Source organism: Grus americana, chromosome 3 (genome assembly GCF_028858705.1).
Source record: "Grus americana isolate bGruAme1 chromosome 3, bGruAme1.mat, whole genome shotgun sequence".
NCBI classification, from domain to species: Eukaryota; Metazoa; Chordata; class Aves; order Gruiformes; family Gruidae; genus Grus; species Grus americana.
In genome coordinates, this window is record NC_072854.1 from 32,317,554 (window position 1) to 32,339,979 (window position 22,426).

The 22,426-nt window shown below is 38.1% G+C and overlaps 1 protein-coding gene across 2 annotated transcripts in view; it reads right to left on the reverse strand.

Annotated features, from left to right (window-relative positions):
* Positions 1-5,425: 5,425 nt before the first annotated feature.
* The window catches only part of LMBRD1 (LMBR1 domain containing 1), an 83,390-nt gene continuing 66,389 nt past the window's right edge, over positions 5,426-22,426 (reverse strand). For both annotated transcript variants that reach the window (XM_054821105.1, XM_054821104.1), the window contains 2 exons: positions 10,049-10,140; positions 5,426-9,883 (listed from right to left, as the gene is read on the reverse strand). In XM_054821105.1, the coding sequence (XP_054677080.1) occupies positions 9,764-9,883; positions 10,049-10,140 (212 nt within the window). In that variant the 3' untranslated portion in view covers positions 5,426-9,763. The remainder of the gene's footprint in view (positions 9,884-10,048; positions 10,141-22,426) is intronic.

Sequence of the window (22,426 nt, forward strand, 5' to 3'; positions counted from 1 at the left end):
GAGAGAGATTAACACAACAAACAAACAACTAGAAGTGCTTTATGGACAGTTAAACATTGGATATGGCTTGTTGGGGCTGGGCAACTTCAGATACTCTCCCAAACTCCCCACTAGAGATATTTTTTTTTTCCTTGATATTCATGTCAGCCACTGTAGGTGACTACAGAGCAGGATCCTCTTCAGAACAGCAGGAAGAAGAGCAGTTAGCTGAATCCATTACAGTATGGAGAATAGCTCTCATCCAGCATGCAATTTAATAATTGAGTCCAATATGTAAAGTTTTATAACTGAAAATGCTCACATAGGAGCATTACACATTTGGGAGTACTGGTATATTTCAAAAAATAATGATGCTGTATGAGTTCTGATAAAATGTAAGGGAAATAAAGTGCATCTGCCAACTAGCAGCATAATCTTTGCAGTTAAAAAGTTGAGGATTTGCAAAAGAATCACTGAGAACAGTTTTGAGAAGAATCCAAACAGCACATCCATGTCAGAGAGCAACAACAGGGCACTAGGTACAGCAAAAGCATGTAGTTTCTTTTATCCATGAGAGGATCATGACTTAGAACACAACTAAGCAACCAGATTACTTAAATGCAAATCCAATGCTACTTGAGGATAAATCTTGCAATGTTATTGTACAAAATGAGTGGATTCCTCAAAGCACTTGGAGATCATTTGTGCAAAAAGCTTTTTAAAAAAGTTGAAAAACAAAGGCAAAAAATCACAAAGCCTAAAAAATTGTCATTGGAAAACAGTGAGTTAAGTCCTATGTTTAATTCAAAATGAATAGGTAAATCTACATAAGGCCCTTCAGAAACAGATGGAGTAAGATTAAAAGTAACACTATCAGGAGTGATATGCTAGGTTTTTTATGAGATTAGCTCTTCAGTTCAAAACATCGCCATCGTATCAGACAACTCAGAGCTGCTGCTACAAAGATTTGTTCAGGCACTAGCCTAAAACAGGACACTAATATGGAAACATTTCTATTTAGAGTACATTCCTTAAGACAGAAATTCACATACGTGAAGAGCAGCCCTTCTCCACATTACTCATTCAGCCCAACTACAGATTTGCCAAGTCTGAATGACGTACTTATCACTGTGTCTTTGGCAGGGGACCTGGGAGCCTTACTGGGAACTGTGAAGACACATCCAGCAAGCCTGTCAAAACACGGACTGTTCACACATAGCTAAGAGGATGAGACAGAACCATCCTCACATGACTTCTACAGTTGCACCGGAAATCTGTGGAAACAGTTGAAAGGCATTAAAACAGCTCCTTGCTCCACTGTAGGAGGATGCCAGCTTGTCAGGATGCTGATCATAAGCTTTTTCTAAAGCAAAAAGTAGATGCGCTTCATCTCTGAAGGAAGGCAGCATTCCTGTTGGGGGGACGCAGATTTCTACTGTTCCCATTTAGAGCTGGCACCATTTGTCTGTTCAGGAAGTCTTGCACATCAGTGCTGGTTCCACACACATCACATGGGTAGCATCGGTTCCACAGCATGATAAATCCTTTGTTCAGCAGGGCAACATGGCAGGATGAGGGATGAATGAGTGCTCTTTTGCTTATTTTACAATGCAGCTTTTTTCAAGCCTGTAGGACCAATCTAGCTAACTCTTGGAATACCTCCAAGACCACAAAAATTACAATTTTGCTGCCAGCCAGGCACACCACTGTCTGGTCAGAACCACCACCACTCTAGGCTTGTGGACACACCACAGAGCAGTTGGCTACAGAAGCTGGTGGTTCTGCTTTTCTCTCTTTGATGTCAGCAGATGTTTAGAAGTCTGCAATACATCAAGTGAAACAGCAGAGGTAGAGAGTTCTTCCTGAGAGAGTAGTGATGAGGATTTGTGGTGGGTTGACCCTGGCTGGAGGCCAGGTGCCCACCAGAGCCACTCTCTCCCTGCTCCAGCATGGAGTCCCTCTCACAGGGTGCAGACCTGCAGGAGCAAACTGCTCCAGCGTGGGGCCCCCCACGAGGTCACAAGTCCTGCCAGCAAACCTGCCCTGGCGTGGGCTCCCCTCTGCACAGGTCCACCAGTCCGGCCAGGAACTTGCTCCAGCGTGGGCTTCCCATGGGCTGCAGCCTCCTTCAGGTGCCTCCACCTGCTCTGGCGTGGGGTCCTCCATGGGCTGCAGGTGGAATCTCTACACCCCCTCATCCTTCCTCCATGGGCTGCAGGGGGACAGCCTGCTTCACCATGGCCTTCACCACGGGCTGCAGGGGGATCTCTGCTCCGGCGCCTGGAGCTCCTCCTCCCCCTCCTTCTGCACTGACCTTGGTGTCTGCAGAGTTTCTTACATCTTCTCACTCCTCTCTCCGGCTGCAAAAGCTCTCTCTCTCTAAGTGTTTTTCTCCTTCTTAAATATGTTATCACAGAGGCGCTGATTGGCTTGGCCTTGGCCAGCGGCGGGCCCATCTTAGAGCCGGCTGGCATTGGCTCTATCAGACACAGGGGAAGCTTCTGGCAACTTCTCACAGAAGCCACCCCTGTAGCCCCCCCGCTACCAAAACCTTGCCACGCAAACCCAACACAGGAGATTCTTTTCCAGGTGTGATAACAAAAGTTTGTTCCATTCAAACTGAGGATAGTGTCATGATCTACTAGTACTGGGCAGGTATTGCAGTCAGCTGGTTGTCTGCACAAAGTTGGTAGTCTCAGCTGTATTTCAAACAGTACAAATCAGATGTTAGGCACATCTGTAGAGAAGGACATCTCTGAACATACAAGGGACCTTAATTACAGATACCTAGGAAGCCTGGTAGCCCAAATCATGTATTAGTAGTTTTTAAAAATACCTGGGATTAGTCTGTTTAAAATTAGATGGCTCAAGATTTAGATAGGACTTGCTCAGATTAAGTTCTGCCCACATGTTTTAATCAACCTTTGCCATGAACACAAAAGAACTCAAGTACCAGGTCTAAAAACCTAGGCTCAGCCCCCATCCAGCTTCCACCAAGCATTCATCTCTGCCACATTCCCAAATAGGTGATATAGCTCTTGAGATCTAACTCATCAAGAGAATGATTCTATGATGAGAGTCATAGAATGCTTTAGGTTGGAAAGGACCTTTAAACGTCATCTAGTCCAACCTCCCTTGCAATGAACAGGGACACCTTCAACTAGGTCAACTGTCCACTGATATACTGGAGAAATCTGATTCCCTATCAGCAATGAAAGCCTCTTTATAGATCAAAATTTAGGAACCTACACAGCAGGTTTAGGTCTTGCACACCTGTAACTGGCAAGCTCCTTTCTTAGCACTCTAGCTTTGCAGCATTAACTCTCCCCATAATGAGAATTGGCCTAGAGTGAAGCAGCATCTGACTTTCAGATAACAGATTGTCAAAAATTTAGGTAGCGTTGAGCTCTACAGTGCAAGCTGTAAGTTCTTCTGTGGATCTGGCACATGGACGAGTCTTTTCTCTCAAGCTTTGTCTTGCTTATGAAAGATTGCTTCTTCAAACACTTTCCCTAGAGATGTCAGCACCTTCCAGCATATTGTCAGGTAGCATTTGGACAGGCTTTAAATAGCACAGGGCTAGGAGTCACATATTAAAAATAGTATCTACAAAAAATGTTCTCTATCATTATGTCTTAGCACTATGCTCAAAGCTAGTTCAGGAAAGATGCAATCCAGGTTCTGACAGCATCCTTCTGCTCCCTATCAGAACTGGGGACACAACTAGTTAAGCCTTGAAAACCATTCTACAACGATTGCATTAGTCTAATATTTTTTCAGGAATGTATTTTCCACTACATAAAAACTGCTGGCATGTTCAACTCCATTCATTAAAAGGATTTTTATATATATATATTCCTTCATGAACTGGGAAGATAAACAGCTTTAAATTTCCTCTAAGTACTGCAAGGAAAGCAGCATGTACCAAGTCACTCAGGATCTGAAATCCCAGAAGTTTTCAGTAGGAGCTGCACCCTTCATTTTTGAAAATCATACCCTAAAATAATCCTGTTACCAGTGTCTGTACAACTTAAGACATATTTTTCTAGTCAAGGATCCATTTCTTCAAGATCAATTTCTGAAAAAAAATAAAGTGCTTCATAGTTGGGAAAATGAGGATTCCCTTGGAGTTCACATTTTATAATTGTGGGGTTTTTTTTCCTCCATGTACTAGCAAGGTATGTCCATTGTTAAGAACTTAACTTTCACGTTCAAATAAGCAACTGCTCTACATTCAGAACTATGCACCTCAAAACAAACACTTTTCTTTACAATAAATTGAAGTTTTCTTCACTGGCTCATTCAAAAAATATTCCATACAAACAAGATACACCTGCCATCAGCATCTTGGACATTGCTATTTGGCAAGGATGTAAAGTCAGCAGACAGTAAGGATTCAGATTTACACTACTCTAACTTAAGTTTAGAGAAGAACAAGTACAAGTCAGAGAAATTGAGAACTTAAGTGATACCTTTAAATTTTACATTAATTGTCAGAATTATACATTGTAGTTGTGGGACATTCTTTCAAGAGCTTACTACAGTCATAAGTTGCAAGTTTTGGGGAGGAAAAAATATCATAGCCATTCACATTAATAAATGTCCTCCTTGTTGTCCTGACTCCGAAGTACTTTCAGTTGAAGTGATACACTTACTACGTTTGGGACAATTTTCAAATTCTATATAGCTCACAGTAACGTCACAATTTATGTTTAAGCAGCTTAGCAGAAGCAGAGTCATTATGAAATCAATCTATATTTTACTTTCGTACAGGAAGCTTGATACATTCTGGTGAAAAGCCTTATCTCCAGACTTGAGTTTCAGTTGGAGCTACACACATGTTCAGCTTCACATTTGCTCTCAATGTTCTCACAGTCTCTACCTTTATACAGGATTGTTAAAAAAAGTTGTTTTACAGGCAACCTGCATATTTTCTCTGGGGAAAAAAGCAGATATGTTTCTAAGAAGCAAAATTAAGACTCAATGTTAATCAGCTATTATACGGGAAGGCCCCACATGTCCTTCTGGGTAGTGAACACAGGAGTATCAGGAAGCTTCCCAGGTCCGTGTGGCTTACCTCTAAAATCAGCCTTCCAGAAACCAAAATTCTTCTGTTTAATCCCTTAAATATATCACTCTTCCCAGAGGTGAAGCAAGCAATAATTATTGTTTTTGTTAAACGTGGTTAAATTGTCTGTTTATTACTTTGAAATAATCCTCTTTATAGCTAAAGATTTAAGTGCTATCACTCATGCAATCTCTCTGGATAGGAGGATGTTAAAATTAGTCCAACTTCCAAATAATTTCTACATCAACCACATCTCACTAAAGCTGGTCAAGAACACTAGAATATGATTAATTTAATTATCCAGAATTGGCAGTGTCTTAATTTAGAAGCAGAATTTGTTTTAAAATTTAGACTATTAATAAAAAAGTATGTCTTACCATAATTAAAACAAGGCTTTTATTTCTTTTGAGAAGTATAGTCAAAATACACATTTACAGGAAAGAGACAGTGATTCTCAGTTTCACTTCTTCACTTTATCTGCAAGAAAGCTGACTTTGCAGAAGGTTGCAAAAGAACATATCTACACTAATGTAAGAAGATGCATTACCAATATGACCTATAATATTCAACTTAAGAGCCTGAAAAATGTTACAGTATTTCAAATTATTTTAGATGATTTTAGAAAGGGATGAATCATTTTCCTTTGCTTAGTCTCACAAGCAGGGCTTTACTTCCCTATCCATACCCAGAACTGTTTCAGTGTTGTCATAATGGGTTGACTATCTACTTACTTACACGGAAACAAGTTATCTTCTACACTTAAACAGTTTTCTTAAACACTTCAACTGTGTCTGTACCATGCACACCAGTAGTTACCAGTATGTTAGGGTAAGCCACAGTTTCTACAAGAGGGTGGTATTTTTCAAAATGCTGTTGTAGGCCACTGTCGAATTCAGGAGCTCGTGCTGAGAAAGTCAAATAAAACAGCTGTGAACCCAAGAAACAATTTTTAAGCAGTAGAAGATAGAGTTATGTCTACACTGATTATTCGGAAGCAAAACATGAGCATTGAAAGGGTTCATTAGTTTTTAGCTGAAATTGTCACATTATCTGAGCATAAAATTACCATTCTATGTGGCATGACTCTGGTACAAGTACATTCTACCCAGACGCAGATTACTGTTTTCAGTGCAAAACCTCAAGTCCACCTTGAAGTCTTTTCCTGAAATCAAAGCAGAAAACCAGAAAAGTAACAGATGTTTCTTCACGCTCTTTACTAGGAAAGAGCTTTTCACTCATTTCTGACAATCAGCAGGAAATCTGCTGCATACTGCCAGCTTTCAGCTAAGAAATAAAACAGACTATTAAAGGCTTTATTGTATTTATGATCTTTAACTCCAGATAAACTACCAATCACTATAGAACAAGCAGCAAGATGATGACCCATTTGGCATGTGTTGCTGCTGAATTCGATTAAACATATTCCTGCTGACCATGGTTTATGCTTGATGTGTCAGCAAGATTTAAGGCTTACTAGTTTCTAAATGCTCATGAGCCTCCAACCAGTAGAAGCTGATTAGAGAAGTACCACAACAACAAAATCTAACTTCAGCCAGGCCTGACAATAACACTACACCTATTCAGAAGTTTTGACAGCTCACTACAGAGATGGATTTGGATTATCATTCATACAATCAAAGCAGTGAAACAATTCTAATGACTTAAATTACTTTAGTCCAGAAAAATCGTTATCTCTGAAGAATCAGTTGAATGTTAGATGTTTGCTTACAAGGTAGAATACTGTGTCATAACACAACTGGGAAATTCAAGTTTGGTCCAAAACCTGCAGAAAACTCTGGTCTCCCATTTCACAGCTAACAGCTAAGTGAACTATTTCAATCATACTATTCCTGCTGTAGCAGTGCTTGGAACTTTGTTGAGAAGTAATTCATTGTTTTACTTGCATGTATTTTGTTGAAGACAGCACAAGAGACAACTAGGAAATAATATACTGGAAGTTCTGTTTCTTAAAGTTCCTGCAAGTATTAATCAAAGCCAAGTATTTTAAGCCAGGGCTATCTTAAATCTCACTGCTAGTTTTCTTTACTGGGTGATACTGGATGTACAAATCCAGGTGGTGATTTCATCACACAGTAAGCTTCAGAAACACCTCTGGTTCATTTTAAAGGCACAGTACAGTTAAAAATAGCAAGTTTCCATCACATGAAGTGTTGATTAGAGATTAATTTTTGAGTGTATATTCATTACAACTGCATTAGTGCATACAAGAAACTTTTAAAACCTTTTCAAATGGTTCACTGAACTCCTGAGAAACTTTACCAAGGATGTGGCAGGTGAAGAATAATTCTGATAAATGCTGACAGTTATATACTGCTTGTATGACAGAAGGTGACAGCAAATGTCTGAAACAACTTTTGAATTCTCATGCAGAATTCTGCTTCTTGCTAGCTGCAAGTAGCAATGGGCTGGTTGTAAATCTGGTTAACACTTGGATTAAAAAAGTAATACTTACTGAATCTTCCAAGTAAAGAGACAAGAGACAGCCACTAATTCAAAGGCAAGTCATTGTATTTCTGCATATAGACCATTTAAACAGGAAACAGGACTGGATTGGGAAGAAGCTGGAAATGAAGAGGAGCCTGGAAACAAGGGAGACCTATAGAAAAATATACCTAGGAACTGGCTGGCATCTCAGCCAGTGACCCCTAAGTCTGCAGGCAGCTGTGGGGCATGAAGCCAACAGCTTCCTTCCAATCTTCCTCAGACAAGCAGCAATCTCCCCAGCCAGAAGTTCAGATAGAATAGTTACAACTCTGCAAAATTGGGTATCACAGCTCAATCTTCCACACAGAAAGATTAACAATCTGTACATGATACAGCCAGAGAAGTGATAATTATCATTGGTTAAAACTGAAGATGAAATATGAACAAAACCCACAAAAAATGAGAACATCTGAGCAGCTGACTTTAAATTAGCTCATGTAAATCTTCCACGAGGGCATCCACAAAGAAGTATACTCCAACTTCTTGATATCCTCTGGATGCAGCTTCCAGACAGTTAACATCAGGTTCTACTTTCTGTTTGAGTTACTTGAACTTTTTATAAATAATTCCTTGCAAGTTTCCCCAACAGTCATGTTTAAATAGTGTTCAGCTAACTCTAGTCAAAGGGAGCTCAGGCCATCTAGTCAAGTTTCAGTACCTACTGTCAGTGTTTGAATACAATTCTGTCCTTTCAAGTGTCTCATTGGTAGCAAACACATTGATTACTATTAGTTGAGCAGACTTGACTGTGTATTTGCAGTTTATGATCAAGCTACATGAGACATTCTGTCAAGTTGCCACATAAACATATATATTGTTGGAGCAATTGGCACAGAAGGATTGTTAAGAGTTCAAGGTAAGAGTCCAAACACCAGTTCCCTGTGTTCATCCATTAACTAATCAAGTCACCTAAGACTTCATGAAATACTGAAACAATTAAAATTCAGAAGTTCGAGAGCCTCCTGTTCTGAAATACTGTGGGAAGAGGCAAACTGGTTTTGAAATAACTGAACAGAAACCTGTCAGTTTTATGAGTTTGCAAACATGCAATGTCCCCTACATTTCAATAATTATTTATTAATTAGTCTTATAAAAAGATTACCCTAGTTACACTTTCATGTGCTTGCATGGACTGTAATTTCCCTCAAGTAGCAACAGAAGTTTAAAAACCCGTACTTGTAAACGTTTTCTCTTTCAGGGTCTGTCAAAGGATGTCTGAAGATTTTTTCCAGCCCTAGAAATATAGCTCAGTAATTATATAGCTAAAATAGCATTACTTTACAAAGACAACATGAATGACAAAAATATTTATGAACTGTGTTTATATAAACATATTGGCTTGTAAACAAGTTAACAACATTTACATTAAATATTGAAAGAAAGTTTCAAACTATACAGTTTGAATTAGAGAAAAATAAGTTAAGAATTAATCACATCTTAATTATTCCATTGGTTATTACTAAGTCAGGCACCTGGCAGTTTCAGAACTGAACTGTACTAAAACACTGCAACAATGCTGAATATTGTCATTTACACTAATGATTTCTTTTGCTAGAGTAAAAGCCACCTCATAGTTACCTGGGGATTCCCATGGTAACTCAGTGGGGATAACAGTATGAAAATTACTTACTCACAGACTGGAAACTCACCACTTAAGTGTATGTTTTTGGCATATTTTAAGGACAGTCTCTTTTTAGCTATAGTTTTATGTGGGAATCCCAGAAATGCCAGCAAAACTAACACAAAAGTTAAGTCACATCCTTCTGAAAGAGTAAACCTCATCCAGATCTTTCTAGCAATGTTTGCACCAGCTGTTTTGCAGGATTTTAGCCAGTTTTATTTATGAGCTTGAATAAAAAAGTCGTACAAGTTAGCCATGAAAGTATTTAAGAAAACCTAAGTTAACAGAAAAGCATCATGAATTATGAAATAGTTACAACAGTTCATCAAATTATACATCAGAAAGTTACATATATGTTTAATCAAACAGTATTTTCTATATATATTATTTAAACCCAGCTTCAATATTTGTTCTGAAATAGCAGTGATACTGAAAAAGTGATATTCAGTTTTTTACCCCTTTAAGTGAGTACCCTTATTTCTTATTTTCACAGGTGCAAGGATGCTTACTTGGATACCAATTCCACATTGTGGGTGTGACTTTCAACATAACTTTAAATTACATTTTTCCATCTTGAAGGCAAAAGGCCATCAGTGATAATAAACAGACAGTTCATCATCACTCATGTCTGAATCGTCTTCATCCACTTCACCTTCAATGACTGATTTCTTGCCTTTGCAGCATGAAACAATTAATCCAATTAAGAAGACCTGCAAATTTAAAAAAAATAGTAAAAGTTACTGTTAGTCAATTAAGGGGCATACAAGGGCAATATACGTAAAACAAAACAGCAGTGTGGTGATACCAATGATTCAATGACAACTGCTGCAAATTATCTAACTTGATTCAGTGATCTCTATAATCAAAGTACTTACTGCAATGAATGCCCAGTTCCCAAAGTAATAGGCAGCACTGAAGAACCAAAATTTATGAAGAAAAAGGTATGTCCGAGTAACAATACACTGATCTATAAAGGAAAGCAAGTAGCACAGATTAACACAGAACAAAAAAGCAGCTAATTCCTATTTATAGGATAATAATGTAACAGTTTTGGTGAATATTCAGCTCTGAAGAACAATTATACTTCATTAAATCAAATTTACTCTTTTCTACCAAGAAGGTATAAAAGAGGAATATTTGTTAATATAGGACAGTGAATGTGAAAACAGGTTAACACTAAGCCAGGAATTACACAGGTAACCCCATTACTATTGGGTACAATTTCTCCTCCAGATGTGTCGATTATTGCCTGTTCTGACAGACCCTCATTACTCCCCATTTTAGATAAACTGTAGCCTTAAGGAAGACATACAAAGCAGATTCTGTATTAAAAACATTTCAGTACTTTGAAAAAAATGTCTCTACCAGGATTGCGTAAGTTTTAATAAAAAAAGTCAATTACAATGTTCAGTCATATAGGCAAAAAACCACATGCTAAGTATTTTGTGACCCAGACAGCAGAGGGCTTATTTGTACACAAAACCTGACAGGACTGGTTAAATCTTACTCCTTCTCTAACACCATAAGTACAGCCACATCTAAAAATACTGAAGTATTCTCCATTACATTTTTAAGACTGCAGTCAGGTAGCATAAAGGCTTGTATGGGACACTGAGCCTGTAATATTGAAGAGGTCAGGTCAGAGGGCAGCCAGCAGGCCATGCAAGCCAGCCGACAGATCTCTCCAGTGATCCAGAGGGATGCACTGAGTTAATGCTCAAGTATAACACAATCTCCTATTTTTCTTATTTACTATGCTTCAAACCCCACCTAAAGCCCATTTCAGAGCCGACACTGGTATCTAAACAATCTGAACACTAAAGAAAATAAGCAACCCGGAATTTGCCTGTTCTTCCCTCAGTTCTGACTCCAGGTTTGATAATACCCCCAAGGTACAGTTGAAGTACAGACCTCCCACCTCCTAAAGTTGCAAGTGATGTGCTGCTGCTTATATAGTTTAACCTTTAGCAGCCATCTAACAAGCTAGCAAACTGACAATCATCAGTTTCTGAAGGTATTTTATTTAAAGATTCAACTTCCACATTAGATAATAAGCTGGTTTAACAATACCACATACTATATAGCTCACTATTTCCTGGGGAGAGAAGAGTTCAGAGTTAAGGGTAGGTCTTTTTCAGGAAGGTCTGCTGCTTGACCTTGCCAAGACACCCCCCCCCCCCCCCCCCCGTGATTAAATCCCTATAGTGTGTAGAATGATTGTATCTAAATAGAGAAACAACTCCACTCCAACAGTTCTCCAATGACTCATACTTTATAAAACTAACAGACTATTTTAAAATACCAAGTTAAATACTACTTTATGCAGCAGACTGATTTCTGGAATCTATTATACAGTATCAGCAGACAAAAAATTAAACTGGCATTTCACAACTACTAGACACAAGGGGTACAACACACAAATAGGCACATTCTGCAGATAATTAAAGTGCAAAACAGCTTAATTAGAGAAAGCATGCTTCTCCACTAACACACACAGAGTAAGAGCACAATGAAGGAAATTGGCTGAACTAATCCTTCCTGGTTTTCCAAACTAGATCTCAGTTATGCAGAAAAAAGTGACTTCCCCCACCCACCCCTGCTTGTTAACACCAGTTAATAGTACTCACCCTACAAAAGGGGAAAAAATTGTAAAGCAGCACACCAATCACAATATTCCATTATTTGCTAGCATGACATGTCCATAGAAACAGTGAAGTTTCCAACAAGAAATGCTGGTAAAGTGAAGATGCTTCATAATTGCAGATAGTATTGTCAACACCATCTGCAGCTCTCCAGCTGGTTACTTGAATTAAACAGCTAAAAGACTTTCAAATGGCTCTCTACAGTAATTGGATTAAATAGATGATGGTAAATATTTTAGAACAGTTTGACCTTGAGAAAACATTTCTATGAAACATGTCACAGGTTCAGCTAACTAAATTTTAGTTATTCCTTCTGCACTAAGATATTACTAAACAGGCTGACATAACATGACATTTTTTAATCTACTTATTCCTTCATGTGACAATTTAGATTAAGTTATAATGAATAAACTGAATTAAGATAACTACTTGTCATCCAGAATGGTCGTTATGACTATTACTGACATATCTTGATCATTTGGAACAAAAGTATACATGGATAGCTACCAAACCTCTGACAGATAACTGCCACCACTTTAAGAATACAGGGTATTACATAGCGTTGACCAAGCAGAGCCAAACAGCCAGGATTCAAGTCAAAACTTTTCTTTAAACAAAGGATGACAAGTGCTAATAGCCACCACTACCTGAAGAGTCAACTATATTTTACTCCAAGTCCACTGATGAAGTTTTTCATTCAGGTGAATTAGAAAACCCTTAGGCTCAATGCACTAATTTTCAAACAAAGGTTTCTTCTGAGAAGTGAATTAGCTAGTTTAAGATGAATTACTAGGATAAACAAATGTGTTCATAAACAAATCCTAAAGCCTAAAAAGTCATTTCATGCACTACAAACTCAAATTATGAGAACTTATTTACAGATAATGAAGTCTGTCTTTTCTGCATTTCAAACGACAGTGAACTGTCACAAAAGCATATAGAAGAAAACTTCTCATGGAAGAGTTACAAATTGTTGTGAACAACGTAGTTTAAAAACATGGCATTCTTTGGGAGCCAGTACTGAGGTACCCACTCATTTTACCTCTTAACTAACCAACTCAACAATGAAACAGATTATATCCTCTGTAAACCTGTAGATCAAACTGGGGAGAAGTGGGGAGCAGAGGTCCAACACACTAGATGGTAAGATTCAGAGGAAGCCTTTTTTCCAGCCCCTCGAAATAGTCCTCAAAGTTTAACAGAGACAGAAGTCCTGCACCTGGAACAAAGTGACACCATGCAACAGTCCAGGCTAAGGGCTGACCAGATACAATACAACTTGGCAGAAAGTGACCTCATGTCCCAGGAGAAAAACAGAACATGCAGTTAACAGCGTTCACCTACAACTCAAAAATGTAGCTGAATACCAGGCTTCACTAACAGGAAAGTGATCAGTTCTACACTGACTGGAACTACATCTGCAACGGTGCGATTTTGGGCTCTCCAGTACAAAACAAGCATTGACACACAGGAGCAAGTCCAGCAGAGGACCACTGCAATAGCTAGAGCACATAGCAAAATGTGTTTGTTCAGCTTGAAGTAAAGGTGTTTGCAGGTGTGTCTCACTGCCACCTCCGCTATCTATGGAGGCCTACAAAATACAGGGCAAGATTCTTCCTAGACCTGTACAAGAGGACAACAGATGACAGTTGCAGCAAGAAACATTCCTAGTAGGTAACAGGAGAAGCTTCACCATCAGCACAGTTAAACACTGAACCCAAAGATGTTTCAGAATCTATATCTATGGAGACATTCACAACTGGATGGGCCTGAGCAACTTCCCTCTGGTTGGACTAGACTACTTCTTGAGGGCTTCTGTGTGTTCACAATGATTACAATTCACATTACATGAAGGTAGGTAGAAAGACAACAGATAGATCTAATACTAAACATGGTATTTTGGATGGAAAACCCAAACTGAGAATAAGAATGTCATCCAGACGGATGAAGTTTATGTGCCCACTTTCAAGCAGAACGTAGTTTTGCTTAAAATACACTCAAAACTACTTCCAAAGGAAAACTTGCAACTTTACTCTGCTAGAACATACAAGCGTTGCATATTCCAAATCCTAAAAGCACTGAAGGCATGGCTTCAGGTATTCAAGAACACTTAAGTGTCTCATATGGCCCTGCTGCCAATCATTCAAAAGCTGTTTTGCAAAAAGCAGCTGCTGCTTACAGTTCAACTTGCAACCTGAGCTTCAAGAAAGGGTTTGATGTGTTTCTAAGCTTAAATTATACATCAAGTTCCAAAAGGTTTGGGATTTCACCTGGGAAAGTCTAATTAGAGGAAACAGGCATTTCTTCTTTACAGGCATTATTTCTGGGCCTGCATCTGGCCTCAGTTTAAATCATGTAACTTCCACGAGAACATTTATACAGGATGATGGTTAACGCACATCTGTGGTACCTCAGATGCAGCAGCACTTCAACAGCTGTGACATCTTAAACACATTCTTTCTAGCATTTTGTTGATTTCCAGATATTATTTCTCATTGTGCTACTGAGATACGACACACCTATTTTACTATTTACTGCCATTCCTGTATGCTTCACTTGGGTTATGTGACTTAAGATAAGCAGCGTCTTACATCACAGCACAAACATCCCTACAGGCCAAGTCAGTTCTACGTTACAATAAAACAAGTCAACTGCCTCTAAATTGTTTTTAACGATGCCCGTATTTTCTTAGACTTTCCTGCAACAAAGCTAAAACGCATTTTGACAAATAGAGCAAACAACTAGGGCAAGAACAGTTGGTTTTGGACACTAACTCATGGAACACAACTGGATAGACCACTACTGAACACCTTCTTAGATGTTATCTAGCACCCACAAGTAGTATCAATATTAATGTTTTTCTCTGCCACAGTGTATCAGTATTTTAAACAAGAGAAAAACACTAGGATTCCTATGAACTGAGCAGGTACAGGGCAAAGATTTCAGGCTTGAAAACAGCCTCAGAGAAACATACCTTTACTTACCAGAAACTAAGCAATAGCAGAAGATGAAGCAGCCTCTGGATTATTTTACTTGAAAGATCTATGACAGCAAATGCTTTACTGGATGGTAGAACAGCTCCCAGATAGTAAGTTGCTTAAGGGGCAAGGTAAACTAAGGGTTCTGACAAAGCCTTGTTATTTTTATAATGGCAACATTTTCTTTGCAGCAATATAGGTAATGCTTTCTCAAACTTCAATGTAAAAGGAATTTCTTAACTGGATATCTCATCTTTGAGAAAAGTGTGTTGTAACGCAGAACACTTATGAAAGACTATGAAAACATGTAAGACCCATGGATTTGATATATGTGGCTATAAAGTCCACATATTAAGAATTCTATTTTACTTGGTCTTGCAGTTCAACATTTCACTAGAAAAAATCATGCAAAGAGTTAGAGTTAATTTTTAGTTAAACTGACCAAAAAAGTTAAATAACTTTGGCCAAAGAAACTGTACAAGGAAGTTAACGGCCAATAAAAACGTGATACTTCAACTAGGTTAGAAACCAAGTGACATCTAATGGTGTAAGACCCATACAGCCATATTCTACAGTCATCACTGCATAATGGCTAATTAATTTTTGTCTCAAGAAGCAGCAACATTTCCACTTCTAGCATGAACACCTGTTGAGTGATCAGAATCCCTTTTGACCATCAGAAGGAAGGAGTGCTACAGTAGCGTAAGCAATCCTGAGACACATGTACTGGTTTTCCCATTTAATTAAAAAATTCAAACAAAATAGTGGAAATAAGCAGCAAGTAATAAAATGTAGAAAGAAACACTCTGCTAAAGACTGAAGCCTCAAGAGACAGAACATGGACTTGTTTCTGGTTCTGGCTTTGGTCACAAATCAAACTGATCAGATAGACAAGAGAAAATCCCAAGTTTTGCAATTACAAGGTGCCCCTTTGCTCTTGTACCTATCATCTCAGAACTTAACATCTTCATCCACATTTCTCTAAGTGTTAAGGTCACTCCAGGACTTCCAATTTCCACAGAAGTTTATGTTTAAGATTGTCTTTTATGTATCACTTTCACAGGTTTCTCTGGAAACAGATTCATGGAGTGGCAGTAACAGCTGCCCCAAGCCACAAATGCAGTATTTCTTTCTTTTCTTGTTGGCTAAATAGGGGGGGCAAAAAATTACCATATTCTTAGTTGCCTGTTACTCAGCAGTTTCTACACAAAAGTGGTTCTTCATGTATTCTATTTGAGCACATCCCTACTTACTCCATATTCTTCTGTTATGTATATACATATACACACAAAATTAATATTAGTATCATTCAGCTGTTCAGCCTGTCTTTGCAGTTCACAATACAGCCCCTCTGCTGCTGCTTCTCTGGTTTCACTAGCTAAAAATCAGTCTGCTATACAAAGCTTTCACAATTTTTAGTTTGTGGCATCCCATACCAGTTACCTCTTTCCCTCAGCTAACTTTTTCCAGAAATTGCTTAAACCTTCAAGTTGTCACTGTTTCAGCTTGAAGTATTACAGGGCTTCAGCACTGCTTGCCTCAAGGTTAACTGTAACAAGTTTACACCTTTGATCCCTTATCAGACTGAAAAGCATATTGGAAAACTACTGGAATTGGTTCATTCATGTATAGCAAGGATCTGAAAACATTTCCCAACTGGTCGTATGTACCTACAATAGTTCCCATTTAGAAATGTGAATCATTAAGCTTCCAACATTTCAAACTGACAGCACTTTGAAGTACTACAGCACACTACAGAAGCTCAAGTATCAAATCACTCAGATGTTTAACAACAGTACACAGCTATCCACAATCTTTTTATACATAGGCCTAACACACAAGTACAAAAGGTTGCCTGCTGTTTCATCCCAGTTGTTTGGCTTTGGTTTTTATTTTTTGCTTAGGTGAAAGCAGTAGTGAAATGGCACCTAGAAGAGACCTGTAGAAACCAAAGGTCTAGCTGGGTAAGACCTAGTCCAAAATCCTACCTTATTCACAAGAGCCGCTCAGAAGGTTTGGAATCAAATCCTGCCAAAGGAAGAGATTTAGCAGGCTAAGGAGGAGCCAGGAACTTGGAAACCAGGGACTAATGAGGAACCTGGAAAAAACTATTTGGGACAAGCTATCATTTTGAAGGCAAACTCTGCTTTTTTCAGTGACTCAAGCTACAGATAATTTGCATCTGATACCTCATATTGCATTATCTGCACATCAAGCTCAACATGATATAAACAGCCAGAAAATGATGTAATCAATGTGAATCAGTCTAGTTTTATAACAAATAGGCAGATCTGATTTTCTAACAGAAGTTACATGTCTGGATAACCAGTAGTTATATGCAGTACATTAACCATTGCAACAGTCATACAACTTCTGGATGATAATTACACACTATGAATGTTTACATTAAATGGCTCAAGCATCTGCAAGTCCCATCAGCACTAACGAGAAGACAAAAGTCACTAGTCAAAGTTTCTGAAGCAAGCACAAACAAGCATTAGCTAAACATAGGCAAGAGTTCTCACCACTTCCCTCTATACATTCAAGGAGCCTATCAGTCCTCTTTTTGCCATTTTAGATATGGAGTTCATCGTAACACAGCTATGACATTACAATAGAAAACTGCACCCAGCTATAAGGTTTCTATTTTAGTCTGGTTACAGAGAATCTGTGAGGGTGCCAAGATGTGCATGTATTAACAGACCAGAGGAAAACCATTTAATGAGATTCAAAGAGCCAAAACTGTTAATCTCGTTTTTAGTAAGCTTAAAGGATGACTTGACTTTGTTAAATACTTCCAAGTGAAGAAACTACTAATGCTACAAGGCCATGTGTATAGTGAAATGGCACAGCATTAACCAACGACTACAATCTGAAGCCATGTTAATTATAAACAGAGATAACATCCTTTCCCTACAGGGAAGCAATAAACCATTGGATCAACCTGCAGAAGGAAAAGTATTCTCTGCATTTCTGTTGAAACTAGATACCTTTTGAAACACTATGTACAGTTTAGGTTAATTAAAAACACTGTCCAGATGCATTTGGACACAAGACATAATTGCTATTTCTTGCCTTTAAATCACTGACTTAAATTTGAACTTCTGCAAGAGGTGTTTTCTGAGTCTCCCTTGAACATCTTATTTTTAAGTAACTAAAGGCAAACAATTCTTATTTTAAGGACATAGCTATTGACAAACTTCAACGGCAATACCCTAGGGATGAACATGGATGCAAGATTCCAGAAAGCAAGCAATGGACAGCATAACGTATCATTTTCATTCTAATCAAAACACTTTCCATTAGCTACCTACCACATCTTCCAGTATCAGCCTGGTACGAGCTTAAACTTACACTAATTCAGACTTCTCCTTGAAACTACATTACACTATTTGACCTTCAATGTTAACCTCATTTTTGTCATGTCCTTTCTACTTGCCTCATACTGTCTTTAGCTGACCACTTAAGGATGTCTGTCCTGTGTGAGGAGTCATTGTTTTCCCCATCCTGAGATCATGCTACATGGAAAAGAATTTGGAAGATGGGGAGAAAAAAGGTATTTTAACAGATTGATCTTGACCTCTTAATATCCTTACATGGAGTGCCTCGTATTCTGTCTGTAGACAGATGTATTTATAGACACCTAACACTTGAAGCATTTGACAAAGTAGGGCAAATTTCAGTGCTGGAATGCCTTGCTTATTCTCTGGAGAACAAAACCAGTTATGACTATCATTAAAGAGTCAAACTTAAAAGGCCCAAAGCCAAATTCTTTTAAATAACAAGTTGGATGTGAATTAGTGATTTTCTCACTAATGATGCTCTGAAAACAATGGCTTCTTTCCCATCCTTTCCCGTCTTCTGCCTTCTTCAGACACATAATTTATGATACATTTGACTGTAATCCAGTCAGGTTTCTCTCTCTCAGTTCAGATAGGATTTACCCAGTCCAATGTCATTCATCCAGCCTAGCTGTGGGACCTCTTAGGTAGTGAAGAGACCATCTTCATGAATTGATCCTTCCTAGTTCTATTGGGCAAGCCATATTTGAAGATGGACAGGAAACATCTGTATGTAGCTTTACCAGCTGTAGTTACAGGTTGCTGTCTAAGTTTTCTGCATGGTTCTTAAGCATGTTATGTAGTGAATTCATCAGCTGTCTGTACCAAGATAAAAAGATGATTTCATTACAGTAGCAGAAGCAGCTCCCAGTATTTAATTGAAAACATTTTCAATACCTGGTGTAATTAATGTTTCTGAGTGATAAAGATTTAGTGGCATTGCTAGAGACCAAATATGATGCCTTCTTTCGGTAAGAGAACTGCCTTTAATTAAAAGGATCATTTTGTAGACAAAGAGTTGGTAGGTTTCTTACTCAAAGGGTTTGTTTTTTTTTTTTTACACTGGGTTCATCACTTCCTTTTAAGAATGGGTGCATAACCCTCAATCCTTTGTAAGGAACTTCAACTCTTATTCCAAAGTACTGATAATATCAGAGCATCTCACTACTGTTGGGCTTAAATCCAACAGGCAATAGAACTAGGATGTTGATCCAAAAAGAAAATATGCAATTGCTTTACTGCTAAACTCTATTTAACATTTCAGAGTATTTAGTAAATGCAGCCTCCTCTCTCTCCAGTTACGATCTCTTGGAGGGAGGAGAGGGATAGTTCAGAGCAACTCGTATCTGTCCACAGTGGTGAGGTGCAGGAAAAAAGTGTAGGAATTGATGTTTCTACAACTGTGCATGCACAAACAACATACTGCAGAAAAATTTAAAGCACTTAGCTACTAATACCATTTACAGCTGCCAAACAGAGCTTTTTGCAGTGAGGCATGCACCATTGTGCTTAGTTATATTGAGTTCTTGTGATTATAGAGGACTTCAATAGCGTTAGGTATAAGTAGAGATTCAGGGTAAAGTACTAGTAAGGTCATTCAGTGAAGTAACAGGAAAATGGATGAAGTCCTCACTAAAATCCACATTTAGGCTTTTTGTGAAGCATTTTATAACTTTGCAAATTAATTCATTTAAAACAGCCATTTGGAAGTGGTAATCTATGGTCATAAGATGCTTAGTACAAAATTACTGATATTGAAGGTTTTGAACAACTTGCTTGTGCTTTCACTTTGCATGCCTCCTGGATTTCTCTGAAGGAGAAACAAAGAATATGCCCCTGTTTCAGCATTCATATTTGGGGTTCTTTTCTAGCTTGAGTAGTGTCTACACCTAGGCTTTATTCAGGCTAAAATAAAGCCTGAGGTCTTGCACTTCTTGACTTCCAGCTGACAAGAAAGTCCTGTAAGAAGGCACAGATCTAGTTAGCACAGTAAGTCTTCCTCCGTTCAGAGCCTTAGAAATGGAGATAACCTTTTTTCTTTCCCACTTTACATGCAGTTGGAGTCAGTGCAGGTCTCCACAAGAGGCCCAGCAGATAGACTGTACCCAGCTTTTAGCAGGCTTCAGGTAAGGCTCATTTCACCAATTAAGGAAATGAGAGAATCCAAGAGGGATTCATAGCATGTTATGCATTTAAAATGAATGATGCTTAAAAACCAACTTTCATGGTTTTCTGGTCTAGAAAGAAACAGAGAGTGTTTAATCAGATCTCATAATTAAGGTTGGGAAAAGTCTTGTATACAGGCTTGCAGCTGAGTCATTGCTCATTTACATTAAATCTCACCAACCCGTTTAGCTAAACCTATACTAAGTTTTCAAGCCATTAGTCCAGCTGCAAGAATCTTAATCACATAATTAAACTCCTTTGCTTGACCTTATGCTCAAGTGAACTGTGGACCCAACAGATCAGCTGGTATTAGTCCTTGAAAACAATGACCAAATGAGGTCTTTGCCAAACTGTATCAAACACTGAAAACTAACACTTGTTTTGCTTATAACATATTAAATTTACTCCAAAAGGCTATTTAAAAAGCTTTAAAAAAAGTCTGTGTTAACCGGAACACAAGCCTTTTGTGCAAGATGTTTAAATGGAACTAAGAAAATGTATTTTGAGTTATAAGCTGTAGCCTGCTCTATTAATTCTGTTCTGTTTCTGTTATGCTATTACAGCCTTTGGCATTCAGTATAAAGCAGATTAACCTACTGCATACCAGGAGTAAATAGAGATAAGCTTTACTGCATGAAAGTTGACAATATATGCCAAACCCCCACAAATTATATATATAACCGTAAATACTTAGAGTGTGGTTTTTATAAGATTGTATTTTAACTGCCTTATGTTTCTCCAGAAAGTGTAATTGTCCTTTTCATCAAGCCAAACACTGGTTTGAAACACATAGAAAACACTGCTCATTAAAGCCTGCATTTTCAACAATATTGAAGTTTTGGAGAGTATCAGTTGCTACAAGATCAGATCTCTTTTACCATCTCAGAAAGAAAAAGTATACTTAGTTACAGTAAGTAGAGATCATATCTACAACATCTGAGTATTCAATAAGACAGAGCAGATAGATAAACTTATAGCAATCAGCACACCCATTAAAAGGTCATAGTTTGCTCTATGTTAAGGAATAACACCATTAGAATTAATTCAATTTAAATGAAACAAAATAAATTGCTGAGAAGACAAATCAATATTTGCATTTAGTTCCAGTTCAGTGGTTTACATAAGATAAAACCCTAGTACCAGAGAAGTCAATGAAAACTACAAGTGCTCGGCCAACCTTTATCTTAACTTGAAGTTAGTTGCATCTATTTTTGCTCTGTGTCCAGTATCTGTAAAAACTAGAGAAACTCTGTTTAAAAACCTACTTCCTACCTTTAAAATAAGTTTCACTTGTCAACATATTCTATCTGATCACAGAGCATAGCAGTAGCATCTACAACAGTTATTTTATTTAGTTTTCAGTAGGTCTTAAAAATGGCAGCTATTCCAAGACAAGCACTGCATTTCCACTTTCTAAAATTGACTGGATTAAACAGTGAATAAAGTGTTTCCGCTAATGCAACTTTTTATTCCAAGCTGAGCACTACAAAAGAAACTTTTCTTTCATTTATAAAAACACTTCAATGGCCTGACTGTATCTGTAGTTAACAGAACTCCACTATACCCTTTTGATTACATTAACATTCACAATGAAGAAATATCTATCCATCTTCTATTTAAACTAGGCTAGCATAGGACAGCATATCTCAATACTTTCTCCACCTCTTTCCTATTAAGGAAGGAGAACACAACTTGAAGATACCCAGTGCAAGAACACATGTCAATAATGGCAAACCAAAGCCATCATTTACACAGGCCAACTCTTGAATTCAGTAAATCAGAAGGCTAGTTTTAAGCATCAGCTATATGGTATCCATTGATCAAAGGAAATTAGGAAAAAAGTGATGCACAGTAATCAAAGTACTCATATCAAGCACAGGTGGAATTCAGGTAGCTTATTTCAGTCCAACCCCAGTTCCTACAATTAAGCAAAGTTTGAGGAAATCAGACTATTTGAATTTCTCCCAGAAAAGTCAAGACTAATGAGCCTATCAATGCCATTGATTATGTTCTCCCAGCAAATACCTGCCAAGCCGAGAAGCTGTTTACAAGAAACAAAGATCTGTGCAACCTGCTCGAAGTGATCACATTTTGAAAGATGACAGATTTTGCTCTTCTAAACTCTG